The sequence below is a fragment of the Malaya genurostris genome, chromosome 3 (genome assembly GCF_030247185.1).
Source record: "Malaya genurostris strain Urasoe2022 chromosome 3, Malgen_1.1, whole genome shotgun sequence".
Lineage (NCBI taxonomy): Eukaryota > Metazoa > Arthropoda > Insecta > Diptera > Culicidae > Malaya > Malaya genurostris.
The window spans coordinates 9352853-9376679 of record NC_080572.1 but is presented as its reverse complement, the minus strand read 5'-3'; the positions used below and the strand labels follow the sequence as shown (position 1 = coordinate 9376679).

Sequence of the window (23827 nt, the reverse complement as noted above, 5' to 3'; positions counted from 1 at the left end):
TTTTTTTAAATTAGTTCACAAATAATTGGAAATAACGAAAAAAGATATTCACAAAACTCATAAATTGTAGTACATATTCTAAATACAAGCGTGAATATAAATCTAAAATCATTTCATCAAGGCTGTGATACGACGGAAAACACATCATCGATAATGTGAACATTTAACTCTAATTTACGCATCTACATATCACATTTAGCTTATTTTACACCGATTCGCGTGGTAAGAACATCCGTTACTGAATTCAGTCAATTGATTAGTACTTTTAACCACCATCTAGATCTATTGTATCAATAGTCATCTCATTAGTAATGTCGCAATATTATTTTGCTGATTACTCGGCTTTCAGTCTACCAATTGTGATGAAATCGGATACAATATTTTTGCTTCGGTGTTAAAAACAACACCGCAGAAAAAATAGTTCTGTTGGAGCGACGCGAAAACTCGATGCGAATGCGCCTATTTCATCCTACCCTTAAACAGACCATGTCAGCTTGGAGCGAAATCAATCTTTTGTTCAGCAATGCCATCTCACGGCATCACATTGAACATATCATGTGAAGTGCGTACTACTGCTATTTTGGCGAATATACCACGAATTTGATATTTTTTGTATGAACAAGATTTAATGCGGACTCGCCTGAGGGAGATCTGGATATTTTTTTAATATGATGCCTTTGCCTTAAGGATCAAGAGTAAACCAAGTTAACTTGTGTTGGTAATTTGTGTATTACGCACGTTTTATTTGGTACGTATGCCATAGATCTGTGTATTCATATATGCAGTGCACCGAGTTTATCGAAGTGGATTGCACGATTGAGTTTCAAACCATCTTTTTTCATAATAATTTATTCTCAAATGAATGTTAAGCCTGACATCTTGGATGAAATATCAGTTTTGATCAATTTTTCACCAACGTTTGATGGAAAATTGCTTACATTTTATGAATGTAGATTCTAACTCCCTAATAAAAAAGTTAGCAACACTGCTTCAATGCATTTGTATTAGATTGCGCTACACAAAATAAACAAAACTAAATATTTTCGGTTACAAAAGCAGTTTTCCGGAAAAATAAATAGTTTTACGACAACATTCCATATCCATTGCCTTTCGCGTGTTAAATTAAAGGTTTCTTTTTTGCGGGTTTACTTATAGAAGGTATGTAAATCTTTATATTGCAATAATTTCTGCAAGAGAAAATCCATATAGGAATGTGTTTTTTGCTAATCAAATGTGTTAGTGGAAGTAAGCTGAAACTGAAATAATTTTTCTCGAGCAGTTTTAAGGAAAACGGAAGAGTTTTAGACTAAGATTTACGTTTTTCCTGAATTGCAATTTTAAGCAGTATGCACCGATTGGTTTATTTTCAACCATATGGAAGATTTATTGAGTAAAATCAGGAAAAGAAGCGCCGGAATTTGTTTTTACGCACACATTGTTGGCGTTACTCATACGCTTGCAAAGAGTCTTGCTCCTTAAGGTCAATCTATCCAACAGAGACAGCAGATCTCACTCTAACTGTTACTCTAATACCTCATTACACTGTAATTGCGGAACCAAAAGCGGTATCAAAAAATAAATTCAGGTATTCTGTATCAAAAGACCATCGATTTTAATCTCAGTATGTGATATTCAGTTAAGCATCCTATCTCAGGGGCGCTTACTCCTTGTTGGTCCGATAGTTTTTTGATTTTGGATATGTTTCGAGAATCTAACCGTGAAGCTTTATGGGTGGATCTTTAGAATCACAAAATTCAACCCCCCTTTTTATTAAACAACGTCGAGCGCGCTGCGTCGCTTCGGCCTGATGCTCTGTGCCGGAGAAACCAGATTCTATTGTGTGTTGGATTTTATAGTGTGTGTGATTATTTGTTTTTTATAGGGTATTCTGTTCCTTGATATTTTAGTATGTGTTCGTTTCAACTGTTTATCACGTAAGTGCAAAAAAATTCATCTCTTATATTATACAAGAGACACTTTAAACGCGTCCCGTAAGAAACAGTGCTGTTTCCGTAGGTTGGCCTGGGTAATAGTTAAAATATCAAAACTTTCTAACAAGTATCGAAAAGAGAAATAATAATGATTCGATATGTTGATCGGGGTTTTTCGATCTACAAATTGGAATTGTTTTTGTTATCGTCTTCTCCTATAACGGTTTGAAATTTTAAAAACTCATCATTCTGTAATTCTAAAACCGAAAGTCAGTCTTGGACAAAATTCAACAAGCACCGAAAACGGGTATAACTGATTCGAGTATATTTGGTCATCGACGGACGGATTCGAGTATATTTGGTAATGGTTGGTAAACGACTTAACAATGCGTAATTCAGGCCCCAGTGTGACTCTTAGCCTCTTGTCTAGTAACTCCTATATCCCTACCTACCCGCGATGCCGGCTGGGGTACGAGTAACCATAGGAAAGATCGGATAACCTCGTATGCTGACAGGGAAGGGGGTTCTCTTTAGAAGATGTCGGAGCGTCCGTACTCCATGTTAGGAGCGGTTTCAAACAACATCTGTTCTGGTATCCAGCGGCCGTTTTTTCAATAACAGCATCATTAACGTGCACTGCCCACACGAAGGGAGACTCGATGACGAGAAAGAAGCGTTCTACGTGCAGCTGGAACAAGCCTATGACGGCTGCCCACGCAGAGACGTAAAAATTGTCATCGGTGACATGAATGCCCAGGTAGGAATGGAGGCAATGTACCGACCGGCAATCGGGCCGAACAGCCTGCATGCCATGCATCGAATAACAACGGCCAATGATGTGTCAACTTTGCGGCCTCCCGAGAGATGGTAGTCAGAAGCACCTTCTTTCCCCGCAAGGATATCCACAAAGCTACCTGGAGATCACCTGACCAACAGACCTAAAACCAAATCGACCACGTTTTGATCGACGGAAAATTTTTCTCGGACATCAACAATGTTCGCACTTACCGCAGTGCGAATATAGATTCGGACCACTACATGGTTGCTGTATGCATGCGCTCAAAACCTTCGACGGTGGCTACGAAACGTCGAAACCGAACGTCGCGGTTTAACATCGCGCGGCTCCGGGATGCTGTAGTAGCTCAAGATTACGCGCACCAGTTGGCAGTGGCACTACCAACGGAAGAGCAGCTTGGTACAGCTACTCTTGAAGATGGCTGGAGAGACATCCGTTCTGCCATAGGTAGCACTGCATCAGCAACGCTAGGTACGGCGGCTTTGAACGTAAGGATCGACTGGTTCGACGACGCATGTGAACAGTTAGTGGCCGAGAAGAATGCAGCTTGGGCGAGCAAGCTACAACACCAGACGAGAGCAAACGAGGAGCGATACAGACAGGCGCAGAACAGATTAAACTCGGTATCCCGTAGAAAAAAAGCGTCAACAGGAAGACCGAGATCGCGAAGCGATGGAACAGCTGTTCCGTGTTAATGACAAAAGGAAGTTCTACGAGAAGGTGAACCGTTCGCGCAGAGGCCATGTACCACAGGCTGATATGTGCAAGGACACCAACGGGGATCTTCTCACGAACGACTGTAAGGTGATAGAGAAGTGGCGGCAGTATTTCGACGAACACCTTAATAGCGATGTGGCGGAATACGAAAGTGGCGGCGCGATAACGAACTTGGGAACGCGTGCGGAGGACGATAGACTGCCGGTCTCAGACCTGCGGAACCTTCGCAGCTACCGAGGCTGGCGGCGAACAGCCATGAACCGAGTTGAATGGAGACGCCTCCTGTATACAGCAGAGACCAGCGTGGTCTAGGACTGAAAGAATAAGAGTAAGAGTTGTCATCGACGGATGTGATATATACGCATGAGAAACTTAGAAACCAATTTAAAAGACTTCAGTGTTGGGAAAATCATATTCATAAGAGGTTAATTCCATTATCACTCGTGAAAATCTCAGAACCTCAAGCTCACAAGTGTTTTTTTTGTGTCAGCGAAACTTAATGACAAACTTTCACCCACAGAAATATCGCTAATGAGATAATCGAAAGGGAGAAGAGCCTCCGATGATATTTCGATGCTGAATTTTCACTTCGCTTCAGTTCGACACCGAAGTGAAGTGGTTCGTTCAAGATTTAATAATTATATTTTCTGAATCGAAACTGAGAAATAAGAACTGCAATATTTTCGATGCACGTAGGGTGGTCAATACTTTTTTTCCACATTCCATAGTGATTATTGTGATTATTGCGACGAACGGCTGCTTTAGCTCCAGCTGGCTGATCACACTGCACTGTTTAAATTAAACCCAATAAAATTTTATTTCGCATAAATTTGATTCATAGAAGTAACAGGAGCGCAACATTGTCAGCATGTCTTAGAACCTGCGCTCCTGTTCAAGTTAAATTGGGCAATATTTTTAATCATTTTCAATGCATAGGGCGTTGGTCTTACAAGCCAGTTGTCGTATATTCGAGTCGCGACCTGGTAGGAATCTTAGTTTCAATAGAATCATAGTATTATCCTGTACGCTAAAAACCAGCTGCGAAGTCGGTTGAAACAGAAAGGCCAAATTCCACAAAAGGAATGGAATGCCAAGACTTTGCTTATTGATCCACATATCAACCACCCTACGCGCACTGAATATTTTCAGAAAGGTTCAGTTTCTGTTGATCTGTGCATTTATTCATCATGTATTCTGCAAAGGGTTTAGATATAAAGGCTATGAAAATGTGCGAACTTTTTTCTTAAATATCGTCGAGGCGAATGTTCGCTAGTGAACTTTCCACTACTGATTTTTTGCCATGTGAGATCAGTTACAGTGAGTATCGCGTTTAAAAAAATCAGTAGTGAACTTTTCTTCAGTGAGTTTTCTGATCGATGATTTTTTGTCTGAAAATCACTTGAGAAAAAGTTCAGTTGCGATTTTCGAAACTTTGTTTTTTCTCAACACTGAGGTTTGAAACGAATATTCTTTAAATTAATAATTTAACACTATCCGCACGGTATTTCAATTCCGTCATATGACAGTCGGCCGTTCAAAAGTTTCACAGTGATTACATAACTTTTATATACAGAAAAAATTATGAATTGTACAGGTGATCTACGATGCAATTCATAAAAACCTAAGTGGTTAAATGATGGAAAATTATATTTGCAATGGTTTTGTGTCTGATTTGAATGATTTTGACAGATTCCGTCTGTAATTTGCTTTCAGCTGCTCCTGTGGCTCAGTCGATTAACGGACGTACTTTGCGATCCAGTGATTCTCGGTTCTAGTCGTCGTAGTCGCTAACAAAAGAATGATTTGTTTATGCAAAAAGGAGGAAATATTTGATGGCTCTCTGAAGCTATGAACGAAATTATTTTCAATTGTTTCAGTGCAGATTCTCGAGCATCGCGAAATGACGAAAGGAGTTTTGATTTAAAATAATCAGAACATATTCTATTATATCTATTCCGGTTGGTCGGTATTCCTCCCAAAATATTCCTTGTAATGATTTCGAAAACCTTCCAAAGATTGTTGAAAAACTTCCAAAGAATATTATATTCCATATCATTATTGAATACATTTATCAAAAATAATATGGTATATAATAATTATTTTATTTCAATGGTTTAAATGGTGCATTGGTTGAACTGCCCATCGACTGTGCACAAGAAAATACATGATACTGAATTGAACTAAGGTAGGCTCCATGAGAATCGCTCATTTCGCTCATTATTTCGGAAAATTGTCAGTAAAAACGGCATTCCCACATTTCAGAGAGGAGTTTAATCTATTTGTTGTTCTCTCGGGTCGAAAAAAAAACAGAAATATTCATTTATTCTAATGCCTTAAAAAATAATGTCATGAACAAAAAATAACGAACACAGAAGCTCAGGTAAATATTGGTTCAGTTACCTTACTAGAACAAATTTTAAGAAATTATTATAATGTTACTTTTACCACTCACACGAAGAACATTACAAACAAACTCCAGACGTTCTCTAAATCGACTCTGCCTGCAGATAGAAAGTAGTGTTTCCAATCTCCCAATTGGTTTCAGACCCTTGAACCATTTGTACGCACTTTCAGACGAAGCATCTCAACCCGTCGGCACTTCAAACAACTGCTCGATTTAACGCTTGCATTCATCTCGATTAACAAGTGTGTTTAAAGTACTGACTAAAGTGGAAAATCACACAAAACCTCACGAGACTGGCGATTTTGGAAATTGTGATCTCGCGATCACCGTTGCGCGAAACTCTTGCATAAGAGGCAAAAATAATCACCAAACAACGACAGGTACAATCCTATTAGTTACAGCATTGTGCTTCGGTTGCATTTTCCACTCTCTGTGCTGGCGCGATTTTACATTAAACTTTTCCCATATCGTCATAATCAACAACAACAACAAAAAAAAGACTTTCGGTGAGCATAAATCTGCCTTTTCGTCGTCCAAGCAAGTGTGCGGCGTGCGATGGAAACCGAAAAAACTGGAGTGGAAAACAAACAATAGATGATCTGTGTTTTCGTGATGCTAGTTTGGTTATTTACAATACTTTCTCTATTTATAATCTGAGATTTTCCATTTCTTTGAATTATCTTCTGCTTCAATGGTGCTTTTGTGGAAGATTTTCACTTTTTGAAGAGTCTGAAAAGCGATAAGTTGTGCTCTTTGGGGTAAACGCCGACTGATTTGTTGTGGCGAATTTTCGCTTATATATCTTATGTTTGATTCAACTGTTCGTCCCATCTGAAAAGTGACTATTGTGATAGATTGTTTTCCTCGATCGTATGTAGACGTGCCGTAAATTGATGAACAGTAAAAAATAGTGTCGTGAGGTAATGCTGATGTTAAGATTAATAAAAAAGAGAAACGTTTACACTTTCAAAACGTGGGAATTTAGGGGTATGTTAGAGGGGACGAATTACTGGTGAGTGTCAAATTTAGTTGGGTTCAGACTTTCACCATGCTACAATTTCTTACAGTTAATGTGAAGGGAAAAAGAGAAATATAAATTTCATCTTGCAGTCTTGATTCTTGAGAACTCTGGGTATTTCATTAATCTGGAAAAGAAAAATAAGGTTTGGGTTTTCCGGCATCCTCCCATCCATGCAAAGAAAGAAAAACATGCTACGCAAAAAAAAATATCTGCCTTCCTTTCAATGATTAAACAAACCGTTAAAACCTTGGTGTAATCGGTTACTTTTTATGTTCAACAATATTCTGTTTTCCACCTTCACTCGTCATCGGTATCACCAATGCATGCGAACATCCGCTCAGTTCCGTCATAGGGCAGAGGTTTCTCCGAACTATGCGTAGGTTTCGAAGGCGTCACCTTCAATTGAACGAGGGTCATGTAAGTATCAGTATTCCAATATCTCTATCGGTGGCGGTGGTATGTGTAGCTATTAGGGTACGGCAAATATGGTAGCTGGATGCGCATGTGGTCTTCTGCTGTTGAGAAACTAATAATACACATTGAAGAGGAGGCGTGAATGGTTGGTGCATTAGGCGAACAAAACAGATTCGTACAGTTTTACACCCATAACCAAGGGTGCTGGCAGGTGATTGTGTAATAGTTTGATGCACCTTCTGTCCTACTTGTAGGCATCAACCATCGTCGTGTGCGGCGATGTGCTATCGATTTGGCAGGGCGGCGTTTTGCTAACCATAATGAAATACGTGCTCAGCTGTTTACGTTTAATCGCACAATTTGTATTCCTTCAAAGTAATTGACGGATTGCGAGGTACTGCACTGTATCTGCTGTTTACTTCTTTCAAAGTCAAGTGGTGCAACCATTTTTGGTCTAGCTTCGCGACAATACATCGCACGATGCTGGGTAGTGAGTAATCAAGCGGAACGTCGCGATTAGCATAAGCAACTTTCATGCCTACAAAGCTTGCTTTCTGCGTATGCATGCAATGACTAATTGGTCAATGTCAAAGTTTTCGATTGAACTTGAACGGTGGATTGTCGATTTGATAATTATCAAGAGGGTTGTGTTCGAAAACTATTATCTTATTATCTTATAACGTGACTGTGAAATAGTGGAATCAAATGGTACATAAATAGTGAGACTATTGAATATATTCCGCTAACAGCTCCAGGTAAAAATAGTGATCGTGTATTTGTTTGTTTTTTTATATATATAATGTATATTGCACTTACATACATATATACATACACACATACATACATACATACATACATACATACATGCATATATAAATACATACATACATACATATACATACACACATATAAACATCATAACATTGAGTTACTATTTCTAATTGTTATATTTTTTAAAAAGATTTTAACTAGAGTTAATGTACGAATAGTCATCTCATTAGTAGGGTCACCATGTTATTTTACCGATTACCTGTCAATCAATGAATTATGATAAAATCGAGTACAATATTTTTGTTTCGGTTTTGTGAAGCAGAAAAAGTAATTTTTCAATACTGTTGTTATATCGACGCGAAAACTCGAAATGAATGCTCCTAATTTTGTCTCATTCTTGAAGTCAATCTATCGAACAGAAACAACACATCTCACTCTAACTAATGGTTTTCGCATAATGGAGGTGAGATAACGGGGGAAACGTTACCCTACTTTTATTTTATTTACTTCCTCTTACATTTCACTCAGACATCAGCTCACCCATCAGACATCCTTACAAAATAAACTGGATGAACATCATTTGACAGCTATCAGTGGTTTGCTCACATGTTCAGTCTATATTATTTTATTCTATTTCACAACATTACATCTCATTCCACTGTATTCTATGGTACACAAACCGCCAATAATCGTCAAAGATGAACTATATTTACCGTTTCATTTCATTTCACTTAATTTCCACTTCACACTGGTAATAAGGGCCGGTATCTTATTCAAGTCGTTCCATATATTATTCATTTAATTCAATAAAGAAGCTAAAAGCTGTAACACATTTCTTTATCAAATTGTAACGAAAATTGATTGTATCTGATGATGTTTGAACAGGCCTTATGCACGCGCGCTCTTTATTATGCGCTGAGACAAATTAATTCTCATTCTCATAAGACCGCTCTCAAGAGAACTCTTTGGCACATTTACGTACCGCACCAGAAACTGATGCACGCTTCGCTGTATAGTCTCATCGCATTCTGCCAAGAGCGAGGCTCAAGCGCTCTCGTCGCATGAGATAGCGCGGCGCGCTCGTTTCATGCGATCTACGAGCGGTTTGTACGTTATTTTCATCCTCTTCATCTCTTCCTTTAGGATAGGACACAAGTCGCACGAACCGCTCTAGGCACGAAAAAATAATTATAACAGCAGCTTTTACTGTGGCTCACATAGCACACAAGCTGCGCTCAGAAAAAATCTCGTGCGCTGTCTCGTGAGACCAAAGCGCACGAGTCGCGCGCAGAAGAAAATGCGATGCTCTGAAATTTCAAGCAGTACATCCTGTTTCTATGTGCTCGCAACGCGTCTCGTACACGCTTTTGGTTTGCTCTTTTAGTCGGCGCTCACGCTCACAGGATATATATGCGACACACACATTTTCGGTGCGCTCTCGCTGTCGCATTTGTGCACGCATGAGCATTCGGAAGGCCTGTGTTTGAAATACCGTCAAGCCCATCAACCACGGGAGGGTAAAAAAAACTAGAATAAAATTCATTTTGGACTTAAATTGAGACGCTAGGAAAACTGTCTAATAATAAGATGAGATTTTCTGAACAACATAAAATTTATTACTACCAATACCAACGTGTTAAGCGGTAGTCTTTTTTCCAGCTTTCACACAACATCTGTCCAGCAATTCTCGGCCATACGAATAAGAAGATAAAAGTAAAAGAGGGGTCGATAAATTCTACGATGTTGTCGAAGTATCACTTAAGTTTCTCTGTATTGCAGTAGCATCTAATCACCCTCCTTTCCACAAAAAAATCATAAACAGCTGATCCATGGTTTGCTCTTGTTATCGTCAAAATATTTTATTGAAGTTGAAGTTCATTCCATTGCTATAGTTAATATATTCAATTCAAACAATTGTTTTCCGTCCACAAAAACGTTTGAGATCATTTCTTAGGTAGCATTCGGTTGGATTTTCTAAGTTTGTGTCCAAAATCTATATCTATATTCACTTAGTTTATGCGGGGATACGTACCGCATAAAAATCCGCATAACTTTGAAAATTCGCGTGAAAAATTCGCTTAAGTTGTATCTTGGAGTTTTCGGTACTTCTAGAACCAAAAACGGATGTCCGGTGTATATCGAAAAACCATTTTACTGACTTTAACCCAACAAGTCCCAGAAAAATCATACGGCTAGTTCAAAGGGATTTGTTTGTGTATAAAGGATTCGTAGTGTGAGTAGAATCGTAGCACTAGCCATACACTGGTTCTGTACACTCTGAATCGGCTGCGAAGTCTGTTGAAACAGTTGTTTTTTGTGTATAAAAACACGCTCTTGGAGTTGACATTTTTATATATTGCAACCTGATGCAGTTCCTAAACCGGAAGTCGAATCCGAAAAAAATCAATGGCGTTCTAATGGATTGTCATGGTTTGAGTCTAAATCTGTGAAAATCTGGGAGCATTGAAAGCATTTGTTTAAATTTTTTGTACATATCACATTTTTTTTACACATACATTGCTTGTAATTTTGGAAACGAAAGTAGCACCCGAAAAAATCTTTTGCGTTCTTTGGGGTCTTGCGACCTATGCGACGTATGAATCTAAGTTTGTGAAAATCAGCTCAGCCATTTAAAAAAGTTAACATTTTACGATTCCGATAAACTGAGTCGAATGGTATATGACATAGCCCTCCAGGCTTTCGGAATGAAAAAAGTTGAAAAGGAAAAGGCTTGACTTACTATACCGTGATTGTATTTTTTTTTCTTCAGTACATATGAATCGTGCCAAACTTAAATTCAACTTACGGTAGATCGAACCCAACTAGACTGCGGGAAAAGTTATCGTTCTATTTCTGATTATTCTATATTGCTTTTTGTTCTTTTTTGTTTTTGCCGTTTATGAAATGTATCAAAAGAGACACAAGAGAGAACAGTAAAAGATACGATTTTCCCATTTCACAACGCAAAACAGCATTCGGTTGAAGTGGTTTATCCTAAAAATTTCTGAAATTTCGAAATTATTTTATAAATTTGAATCCTAGATGTTTGATCTAAAACAGATAAATGGGACGAATAATGGAGTGAGCGCACGTTTTATAGACGATCCAACAAATTGTTATGAATGAGTGAACTTAGACATAAAATGAGGCAGTTAGAGTGTAAGCGGCACGTAACAAACCTTCAACGAACCATAAAGTTCGTTGAATTTTCCATAGTTTCATCAAACGCACGTGAACAGAATTCCGAGCACATAAACAAGTAAACTAAGTTTTTCCGTCAAATATAGTAATCATCATACCCATCCATTCGAACTCAACTTTCCGCGTTGGCATGTCAGGCTCCTCGAGAAATGAATCCGCACGAGAAAATCAATGTGTGTAAAGAACAGTACTGATTTGTACAACCAAATGTGTTATTACTATACGGTTTGCTTTACATTTTAATTGTACATCAAACAGTGATTTAGATTCGCGAAAGTTGAAGGCCCCTCCGTCACTAAAGTTATCAAGCACAGCTTTCGAATCCGTTCTTCTACCATTTAAACTTCTACCAGTTCTTGGAAATATATTCACTATAAAGTTATTGTACAACATTCCAGCCTAGTGGCACGCAATGAATCGCTCTCTTCATGTAAGTTTTATTTGTGCCAATGTGCTTAAAATGCGAAATCTCAATTTTCCCATAAATCCATCTAAAATCAAATATAATAAATTCCATGCTTGCCCGATACGAATGAGCGGCTCGGCAACAGACAACGGAATGTGTGCTGCTATGCGGTTAAGGTCGATCTTCGGTTGCCGCCGCCGTTGCGATGAGTAGCTATAGAAAGAGTGAATAAGTCACACAAAAAAGCTACCGCGAAGACGAGCTGGTGGTGAGTGGCCACTTCGTGTTCAGAATTGACAGGTGGAATTAATCAGCACGTTTCTATACCGACAGTTACGACGACTGAGCTTAGGAATCGTTGAAAAAATTGTGGACTGATTCCAAAACACTACCAAACTAATGGTTATCATCACGAGTTCGCAAATTGTTCTCTGTTCGGTTTCTGAACGTGACATAGTGGTAAGATGATATCATTTGACAATGAGACTATGTCAAGATTGTTTACGAAAAATATCTCAGAATTGTTTTCGCATCAATAGTGAAGAAATAAATATCTCATTTTCATAGAGCCGAAAGCATTTTAGGCCGCAGTTGCGTATTCGGTTGTCGTGTGTCTAATAATCAATCCGTACGAATTGGTTTTTACGATAGTTGCTAATTAAAAAAATAATAATCAAAACTCGGTTGAATGCTTACATAACTTGGGAGTTGGTTGATTGTTACCTACCTTGAACCACAAATGATGAACTCTGATTGGCATTGACGTAGGTTATTCCACACATGATCCCGAAACATTTTCTCAGTTTGCAAAACCTGTATTTAATTGATTGTGGTCTTAATTTAACTTTTTGGGTCTAATTCGAGTCTCACTAGATTTTGACGCCTTCAGTTTAACGTTTGTATGCGACTTCAACAAAACAATTCTTCTAGAGGTTGTTCAACAAACTCCAAAAATCAACTGTTGTATTATTTCAGTAGATAATTCAGCAAGAAAACAAGCATTCGAAGCCTGCAAAACGTTTTGTTGTTTACAGAATAAGTTAATAAAAAAAACCGACTAGTTCTCCGAACAATAGTTCATTATTTTCCCGCGGACACACACGGACCGAAGGAAGCGGCCAAAATCGATCGTTCAACGTCACCGATCGTCAGTTGAAGGCTGGATCTACCAGATGTCGATCACTACGACCAATTACCTAATGAAATTATCCTAGTTTTAAGTAATTAAATTACTTAAAAGGCCTAGATCTTAAACAGTGTGCCTTATAAATTTTATTTTTAAATTGAAAAAAGTTCATTTGTTGATGGATCAACAATCCCTTGAATGCATGAACTTTAATGTTGCTACGAAAAAAAGTAAATCGAACTTTTAAAATGCAATAATATTGATTAAAATAAAAACAAACTCAAAATGGAATGTGATTTTTCATGTACCATTTGAATATAATTCTTCAATGAACTCGGTTCACCATTAGTTTTAGTTCAATTAGCTTTGGTACAAACATGACATAACCTTACAACAGTCACAGAATGAATATCATTTGACAGCTAACAAAGATTTGTTTATGGGAGGTTGAACCAAAGATACTCCTCGATGAACTCAACTAACCAACAGTTTCGGTGCAATTATTATTTAAAGACTGTCCCAAAAAGTATGTACGCAACCAAAAACCGCTGCCATTTCGTAATGGTTCAGAATCTGTCAATTTTTATGGCTGCGTCCTGTTGTTTACACTCTTCTCTAACCACTTGTGCAGATGTTTATTCGTTTTCATTAGTTTGTTTCGAAATGCGTGGGCTTTCAGCAGAACAACGTCGAAAAATTGTGTACAAATGGTGCACAGAACGCGGACTGTCACTGAGAAAGATAGCAAAAATGGAAGGAGTAAGTGAAAAAGCCGTGCGAAATGCAATCAGGAAGTTCGGTGAGGATAACACCTTTGAGGATAAACCGAAAACGGGTCGAAAAATTTGGTAAGAAAGCTATGGTCTGGCAAGCAATTTGTAGCTGCGGTAAGATTTCGAAACTCTTCATCACCACTGCTTCAATGAACAGCGAAATATACCCATGATTCGAAGCCACATGGATCCTGTTGTCTTCTGGCAAGATCTTGCTTCTTGCCACTACTCGAAATCAACGGTAGAATGGTATACTACCAAAATGTCACTTTCGTCCCAAAAGACATGAATCTACCAAATTGCCCACAACTTCGACCAATTGAGGAATTTTGGGCATTAACGAAGGCACGTCTTAGGAAACATGTCTCGGCAGCCGAAACCATTCAACAGTTCGAAAAAGATTGGAAAAAAGTGTCAAAACTTGTCGCCAAGAAGTCTGTTCGGAATTTAATGAGGAACGTTCGCAAGAAGGTGCGCCAGCTAGTCTACAATGGCTAAGTAGCAAATGTTGAGAATAATATTCTGTTGTTGTAGTCTAATATTATCAGTATATCGAAAAAAATTTAAATATCTAACACTTGTGAATTATTTACAGCGAAATCAAAGTGCGTCCATACTTTCTGGGACAGTCTTTAAAGTTAAACAACATTCATCTGATTGCTACATTTTTCGTTACTAAGACAATCTCTTTTTATATATAAATAACTTCAAGTTATGATAAGAACGAAAAGTAGTTTTCAAAAATCACGCAGAATTATTACCAAGAATTTATTTAGGGAAAGATGGGGTAAAACGCACCCCCGAGGCAAAATGCACCTTTTGCTTTTCTCAAAAGTTACCAATTTTTTTCACTGGAATTTTATTGAAACTGAAAGTCCGCCATAATAACAGATTACTATAAAATTTTGGTAGCGATGGTTCAATCATATCTGGAAAAATTGAATAAAAAAACCAATTATGTCTCTGTTATAAGAATTTGATGTTCGTTCCAGAGTAATTTTCTAGGGTGAGGAAGACGATTTTAATTATGTAACCAGTGAACTTCTTTGCCAATCATTCGGGTTTCTAAAATTAATTCTAATACAGCCGATGTATTTGCGATTTTATAGAAAAATCGTCAAATTTATCGTCTCATATTTTTGAGGGCAAAGCGACCCGAATTGTGTGAGGCAAAATGCTCAAGAATTCGCTTACAAAAATTATTAAATAATAGTGAACAATCTTCCACCTGGCAAATATTTCGTCACGAAAAGTCTAAAGCTTTCTTTAAATATGAAGAAGAAGCTTTATGAGGGTGCATATTGCCCCGTGATTATCATAGGCTTAAATCCGTTGTTTTGATGGATGTTTACCCGTTGTTTAAGATCATTCTGCCTCTATGTTCAGATAATCATCACTTCGCCTAATTTAAAATGTATATTTGTCTTGTTTTCCACGATCGGGCGTCATTCCCCGCATATATTTCAATAGACAATTTTTAAGGGTTTTGGAAAATTAGATATTTCATGTATTTTTCAATGCATTCAGCGAGTATTTGTACGTAATTTTGAGAAATAATGATTACGGAAGATTGTCATGCATGAAACTCTTCCGTGTTATTCTCTATAGTTATGATATAGCTACATTTCCTTAGAGGATGCGTTTTACCACATCTACCCCTATTACTTTTTTCATCCTACGAAGCATTAAAGCAAATGGTAGCTACACCGTTATTCAACATTTGTCTAATAACATTCACGATCTTATAGAATCTGAATGTAAAAATAAAAGACAACGGACGGATTTCCCTTCCGTTGATCCTATGCCGTCTAACAATATTTACGAGATTCTTCCTGAATCCGATTGTAGTGACATAGAAGAAAATTCTTCAAAAATTCCCAAAATGGACGCTTGTCGTTCTGGGAAGAAACATCAATCTATGCCACCAGTGACGGTGATGATTTCCGACTTCAAAGCATTCCGTACTGAGCTTTCTACTTTTCTCCCGGAAGTAAAAGTCTCATTTCAAATCGGACGAAGAGGAGAATGTCGAGTCTTGGTGGATGGATTGGAAGATTACGAACGTCTTATTCGATATTTGTCCGAAAAACTTCATAAATTTTATTCATATGATATAAAATCAGACAGACCCTTCAAGGCTGTCTTGAAAGGATTATCGAATGATCAAAGTATTGATGAAATTAAAAATGAACTAAAAGAATTGCTTGGTTTTGCCCCTTCCCAAGTAATACTTATGAAAAAAAGAGCGAATGGTACTTCTAAACCACGCTCTGGAATTTCCCATGAACTTTACCTAATACACTTCAATCGAAGTGATGTAAACAATTTGAAAACTTTAGAAAAAGTACGTTTCATTTCCCACATTAAAATTCATTGGGAACATTATAAACGGCATAATCGTATTGCTAACTTAACGCAATGTCGTCGTTGCCAAGGCTTCGGTCATGGAACCAAAAATTGTCATATGGATATACGGTGTTTGAATTGTGGTGAATCGCATTCGAAAGACGTTTGTCCAATGAATGAAACCACTGATAAATTTTCATGTTCAAATTGCAATGGAAATCATAAATCCAATTATTTGAAATGTCCTGTCAGGGAAAAAATTTTAAACGCTCGTTCGCTTAGACAACAAGTCAAATCAACGACCTTAAATTTACAGAATATACCTGAAAATTCTTCTAAGGCACCTGCCAATTCGTCTTCTAACGAAAACAATTTATTGACAGGTAGATCGACCTCGTCATCATCTTCTTCTAATGTCAGTTATGCTGGTATATTAGGTAGAAATCTATCTCCTATTTCTTCTAATGTAAATAATCAAAACACAGGACCGCCTTGCAGTTCTTCTTCTAACGAAAACAATTTATTAATAGGTAGACCGGCCAAATCATCTTCTTCTAATGGCAGTCTACCTACAAATATTCCTTCAATGCCATTCGCTTCTTTAAATGAAGTCGATTTAGGCGATATAACTGAAAATAAAATGATCTACCTACAAGATCAACTTTTTCAAATGATCATCCAAATGAATTCGACTTCATCACTTTTTGAAGCATTTCAAATCGGATGGAAATTTGCAAATAATATTATAATGAATTTAAAATTTAACAGTGATGTTAAATAATTATTTGAATATTTTAAATTGGAATGCTCGATCTTTGAAATCGAGTGAAGATGAATTTTATAATTTTCTCAAAGTTCACAAAATTCATATTGCCATTGTGACAGAAACTTTTCTTAAACCAAATGTAAAATTGAAAAGTAATCCACATTATGTGGTTCATCGATTTGACAGGTTTACTGGAATTGGTGGTGGAGTTGCCATTTTTGTCCAACGGCAAATTAAACATCGAATTTTACCTTCTTTCAATACTAAAGTTATTGAAAGCTTGGGAATCGAAGTTGAAACCATTCATGGAATTTATTTCATCGCTGGAGCATATTTGCCATTCCAATGCACCGGCGAACAATTAAATTTCTTTAAAGGCGATTTGCAAAAACTTACAAGATATCGATCGAAATTTTTCGTAATAGGGGACTTAAATGCTAAGCATGTCCAGTGGAATTGTAGGCAAAATAACAGTAATGGTAAAATACTTCATAATCAACTCTCAGCTGGTTACTTTACAGTTCTTCATCCCAGTAATCCTACTTGTTTCTCTTCCGTGAAAAACCCGTCTACAATTGATCTGGTTCTAACAGATCAAAGTCACATTTGTAGTGAACCGATTACACATGCTGACTTTGACTCAGATCATCTTCCTGTAACATTCAGACTTTCCAACGAAGCTATAATTAATCCAATTAGTTCTATTTTCAACTATCATAGAGCTAATTGGTTGGATTACAGATCTCACATTGAAAATCACGTGGATCATGAAACTATTTTAGAAAATTCTGCGGACATCGACACAGCAATTGATAATTTGAATCATTATATTATCGAAGCTAGAAATCTTTCAGTTCCCAAAGCTCAAACTAAATTAAATTCTCCTATCATCGATGACAATCTTCAACTGCTCATTCGGTTGAAGAATGTTCGTCGACGACAATATCAACGTTCTCGTGATCCTGCTATGAAAAACATAGTTAAGGATTTACAAAAAGAAATTAAACATAGATTTACTCTTTTGCGAAATGAAAATTTCGCTAAAGAAGTTGAACAAATTAAACCATATTCTAAACCTTTCTGGAAACTTTCTAAGGTTCTTAAGAAACCTCAGAAACCAATTCCTGCTCTCAAGGAAGGAAATCAAATACTTCTTACAAATGGTGAAAAAGCTCAAAAACTAGCTCAGCAGTTCGAGAGTGTCCACAATTTTAATTTAAACGTTGTGAGTCCTATTGAAAATGAAGTCTCACTGAAGTATGATCATATTTCAACCCAAGTGTTATCACACGATGACATTATTGAGACGAATTTTGATGAAATTAAATCAATTATTAGGAAACTCAAAAACATGAAGGCTCCTGGTAATGATGGAATTTTTAATATTCTTATTAAAAATCTTCCCGATGTTGCCTTGAGACTCCTGGTTAAAATTTTCAACAAGTGTTTTTCATTAGCTTACTTCCCAAAAAGATGGAAAAACGCTAAAGTAGTTCCTATCCTAAAACCTGATAAAAACCCAGCAGAAACATCAAGTTATCGCCCAATTAGCTTACTTTCTTCTATCAGTAAACTTTTTGAAAAAACTATCTTGTTGAGAATGATGACTCATATTAATGAGAATTCAATTTTTTTACCAGAGCAGTTTGGATTTCGTCATGAACATTCAACTACTCATCAACTTGTCAGAGTAACGAACATGATAAAATCAAATAAATCTTCTGGGTTATCCACTGGAGTTGCTCTTCTAGACATAGAAAAAGCATTCGACAGTGTTTGGCACAAAGGTTTAATAGCAAAAATGTCTGATTTCCAGTTTCCTATTTATTTGATCAAAATGATTCAAAATTATTTAACTGATCGTACTCTTCAGGTTAGCTATCAGAATTGTAAATCTGAATTGCTACCCGTACGAGCCGGTGTTCCGCAGGGTTCGAGTGTAGCTCCAATCTTGTATAATATTTTCACTTCTGATCTTCCAAATCTACCCGTTGGTTGTCAGAAATCGCTATTCTGTGACGACACAAGTCTGTTAGCCACAGGTAGAAATCTAAGAGTGATCTGCAGTCGCCTACAAAGAAGTTTAAATATTTTCAGTGATTATCTGTCAAAATGGAAAATTAAACCAAATGCAGCAAAAACGCAATTAATTATCTTTCCTCACAAGCCAAGAGCTTCTTTTCTAAAACCAAACAATAATCACATTCTCAAATTGAATGGCTTGGAATTGACATGGTCTGATCAAGCTAAATACTTAGGTTTAACGTATGACAAAAAACTCACTTTCAAGGATCACATTGAAGGAATCCAGGCAAAGTGTAATAAATATATTAAATGTTTATATCCTCTTATAAACAGAAATTCTAAGCTCTGTCTAAAAAACAAATTGTTAATTTATAAACAAATTTTCAGACCAGCCATGCTTTATGCGGTACCAATTTGGTCAAGCTGTTGTTCCACCAGGAAGAAAACGCTTCAAAGGATTCAGAATAAAATTCTGAAAATGATTCTGAAGCGTCCTCCCTGGTTTAGTACAAATGAGTTACACAGACTCACAAATATAGAACCATTAGATGTAATGTCACATAATATTATAAGCAAATTCCGACAAAAATCGATGCAATCTTCAATTGAATCGATTCGCTCTCTGTATTAGTTAGTAAGTTAGTATATAAGTTCCTTTTCCCCATTACACAATACAAGTAGGTTTAGAATTTTCCCTACACAAAAATCTCAGAATTGCGGAAGCAAATGATGTCTTCATGGTAATAACCAAATCATATATATAACAGGGCTGAAAAGTCACCACTTGTGGCTGAACACCCAATTTAAATCTTAATAATTTAATTTTAACTCATATTCCAATAAATAGTTATTTAAAAAAAAAAAAAAAAAAAAAAAAAAAAAAAAAAAAAAAAAAAAAAAAAAAAAAAAAAAAAAAAAAAAATGGTAGCTACAATATGTTTTGTGCAGAATTTTTACTCATGTTTTTTTCTTCACAACATATATATTTCGGTAATTCAGATTCTTCGTAAATATTTGTAAATGTATCATTTCAAGCATTATGAAACTGCATACAAACAGTCTTGCTCTCGATGATGCTCTTCGAACATTCGAATCAAAGCAATTCCTTCTTAAAGCTTGCTTCAGATAGAATTGGAACAAAGACAATTGCCTGTATTTCAGTTATTTATTATTGAATTCAAGATCTTTTTTTATACAAATGTAGCCTTTTCGTAATACTTTAAAAAAATACGGATAAAATTATTCGTCACGGTTCGAAGGAATTGTCGAATTTTTCCTGTAACACGGCTCATTAGTCAGCGCACACCTTCTTCGTCCATCGTTTTAGCTATCTTATTCCACCAGGTCGTCATCTGATTGATGTCTTTGACAACCTTTCCCTTTGCCTTGAGTCTCCTCTTCATGATTGCCCAGTATTTCTCAATAGGGCGGAACTAGGGACAGTTGGATGGGTTAAGGTTTTTCGGAACAAACCGGACTCCTTTCTCTGCACACCATTCTTGAACGACTTTGCTGTAATGACAGCTTGCCAAATCTGGCCAAAACATTACGAAATGGTCGTGGGATCGAATGAACGGCAAAATTCGTTTTTGGAGACACTCTTTTTGGTATAGTTCCGATGTCATTGTCTTATTTGTAACGAAAACTTTCGTTTTTTTGCCACAGTTGCAAATGCCCTGCCAAATCATTCATTTCCTTTAAAATTTAAATTTGGCTGGAACATCCCCCTTTTTGACCTGGGATTTCCCCGAAGTTGATATAGGTTTTATCGTCTATCAGAAGACACGAACTTGGTCAGCACTTGGTCAGCACCTGGTCATATAGTTTCCGAGCACGAATTTTGACCACACTATTCTGTTTTATGGTCCGATTTGGCTGTTTGCTAGCTCGATACGACTTAATTCCTTTCCGGAGTCGAGTTCTCCTCGCGGTACTATAGGCAGTATCGAATTTTCTGCCCAAATCACGGTCCGATAGATTAGGATTCCTCTTAATCGTCTTCAAAATCATACCACGCAGTTCCACTCCGACGATTGGTTTGAGGCTTCCGAATCGTCGTCAATGTTTCCTTATACCGTTTGATAACGCGCCATACGGTATTTCTGGGAAATTTCAGCAGTTTAGCTAGCCTAAATACAGACCACAATAGATTTTCCAAATAACTGTGCACAATATTTTCCTTTCTTTCGGCTTCCATGTCCAAATCCGTCCACCAGGAACACCACAATATGAGCAAAAGTTTGTTCCTATTCTAAATGAAGCAAGCTTCATGTGATTTCTATAAAAACACAATGTGTTTATGTAAAATGCTGGTCACCACAGTGATAAATAAAAAAAACAATGTCCTGTACATTAATACAATATTACAATAACCTCCATTTTAAAACGACAAAACAATTAAAATTGTTTTTAAATACGATAAATTGATTTCTAATAAAACTAATAAGTAAAGATATAATCACCCTGTTTTCTGCCATCTCAAAAATAACAGAAACATATCTGTTTATAAAAATGAATCACTTTGCTTGTTCCAAATTTGAAATTTTTCTTCATTCTCCTAAATTTTGGGTTCTTTTCATCACCAAAAGTCGTCCCAGAATCCGTATATTATTGTGCATGCTGATTGCTAATTATATTGTTTGTTTTATTTTTTTTCCTCAGACGAATGAAACACCCAACCGCAAAGTTTATGGGCATACTAAACGCATGGTAACGAACAGATTCACAATAATAGCCGACAGAAATGTGTAAACCGTTCAGTATCACTTGACAAACTGAATAAGTAAACAAGTTTTAGTCAACACTCCAAAGCCGAATATTTCGCGGACCGGACCTGCGTGAATCACATCGAGCTAAGCGTTGAATCCGTCGAACCAGGAAACGAGAACGTGTTAAAAACGCGAGAAAACCGAACCATTCGGATCAAAATGCCAGCATACACGGGATTTGATACTTATGCGTCCTCTCGACGAACCGCCGAATCGATTTACTACTCGGCCAAGGAATTTGATTCCGCCGACGATTCCGATTGTATGCGATCACCACAAGCACATTTCTCCAGGCGAACGAGCCTGGTCGATCCAATGGGACCGACAGATGCAATTTTCAGTCGGCGTTACGTCGATCCCTGGGACATGGAAAACTACGTCTACATCAGGAAGTGAGTAGTGGTTTGGTGTCAAAAATTATCACGTTTTGCATGGGTGATTCGAGACGAATTTATTCTGAGTCACAATTAAGTAATACATGGTCTCAGCTAATATAAAGTTGTTCAAAATTAATTGATAGAGGAAGAATTTGTTTCCACGGCCGTGTGAAAATTTGCAATTGAGCTACAAATAACAGCATTCCAGAGACTGATCTACTTATGCAAATTTCATTCAAACGATATGCTAATCATTTCGCAGAAACCCTTGAGGCAATGTATTATATTTCACAGACGTGTTATATATGTTTTTTTCCCTTCGTTTAGTTCGAGCGTATTTAAATTAAACCTGACTAGATCAATTGAGACGTTCTCCCTGCAGATGTAAACTGCATTCCATTTCATACTCATTAAAGAAACAAAAAGTAATTAACACTTATGCAACTTGTCTGCCATGTGACATGTCTGTTCTTTTATTACAATCTCTTTCTCATGACGTAGACAAGTAATCGATCCATCACTGGAGTCGGATGTTGCTCCCTCGCCGGCCGGTGTTCCAATCCAATCAAAGTTTTACTATGTACCGGGAGATTTGGAAAGCTGTCGCGAGTGCAGTGCCGAAATTGTCAGTCCTGTCAAGGAAGATTTAATCGATGATGATTTGGGCGATGACGATGATGGCGATCCGGAACAGGATGCAGCCGACGATATCGATGATGATGATGAACTGGAAGCCGACGAATTGGATGAGGATGATGACGGATTTTATACTGAGCGATACGACACGGTGATGGAGGAGGATAGCATTGGAGGAGATGACCGTGTTTATAGCTCCTATACTGGTGAGTAAAACAGATCTTTTCCCACATTTGTGGACTTTATAGTAAATAAATTATGGATAACTCTGATTCGACATTCGACAATCTCAGTAGGATTGAACATAATTTTGCCTATGCTATCTAATGGTCTAATCTCAATAATTTACTCTTTGTTATAAATTTAATTCCAAGAAGAAATTATTCAAACCGGTAAAACGATGTTTTAAGTGTCCAATCAATTATCAGAATAAATAATAATAGAAAATTTTCCCTTTAATTCCTGAACCAGAAGACGGATTTAGATGAAATCAAAAATTTCTTCATATGACTTTAAGACCTTTCATTTGAATTTGGGTTTATCGGTGGTTCTGCTTTTCTCTATAGAAAAGTAACAGATTTTCTGGAAACCCCGACTTTCCGAAGAGCCTCGAAGACCAATAGTGTTATAAACCATTCGACTTAGTTCGACGAGATCGGAAAATGTGTCTCTGTGCGTGAACCTTTTGTGGCTGAATCGATTTCGGCAAGCTTATGCTCGCTTGAAAGTTTCTATTGGCCATTGAAAAGGTTCGAAGATCAAATGATTGTCTCTTCCGGTTCCAGAGATATAACGGTATAAGTGACGTAAATCGAAAAAACGCACTTTTTTTATCTTACCGCTCAATTTTCTCGGAAATGGTTCAACCGATTTCAACAAACTTATTCTCGTTTGAAAACAACTATTGGATCGTTGATCGAGTTCGAAGACTAAACGGTTGTTATTTCCGGTTCCGAAGATATAATGCTATAAGTGACGTAACCAACGTTTTTAAAAGCTAAATTTTGTGGTAGTGACTCAACGAATTTAGATAAACTTAGGCCTATTTAAAAGCTACAATGTGGTCAGTGATCAAATTTGGAAAAGTTATGATGAACATTTCAGATTCGGCCGATGTAATCTTATATGTTATGTAACCGACAAACCCAAGTGTTTTAAATGTTTCAAAATTTCTCGGAGATTTCGAAAGACTCAGACTCGTTTGAAAGCTACTATTAGGTTATTCAATAAGCTTACAATACTAATGGCAGCTCACAACACCAATGGCAGAGAATAGAATCTTATAAATGTTTTAATGAGACTATTTGAATGGCAAGAGAAAGACATTATCACACCACAAGGTGGATGAA

At 37.0% G+C, this 23827-nt stretch overlaps 1 protein-coding gene across 10 annotated transcripts in view; it reads left to right on the top strand.

The window, feature by feature from the left end:
• The window catches only part of LOC131435343 (uncharacterized), a 67682-nt gene that overhangs the window by 22627 nt on the left and 21228 nt on the right, over positions 1 to 23827 (top strand). For 9 of the 10 annotated variants that reach the window (XM_058603128.1, XM_058603127.1, XM_058603125.1 and 6 more), the window contains 2 exons: positions 21359 to 21857; positions 22344 to 22684. In XM_058603128.1, the coding sequence (XP_058459111.1) occupies positions 21625 to 21857; positions 22344 to 22684 (574 nt within the window). In that variant the 5' untranslated portion in view covers positions 21359 to 21624. Of the gene's footprint in view, positions 1 to 7781; positions 8039 to 21358; positions 21858 to 22343; positions 22685 to 23827 lie in introns of those variants that run through there. The other variant, XM_058603129.1, reaches the window with a different exon arrangement.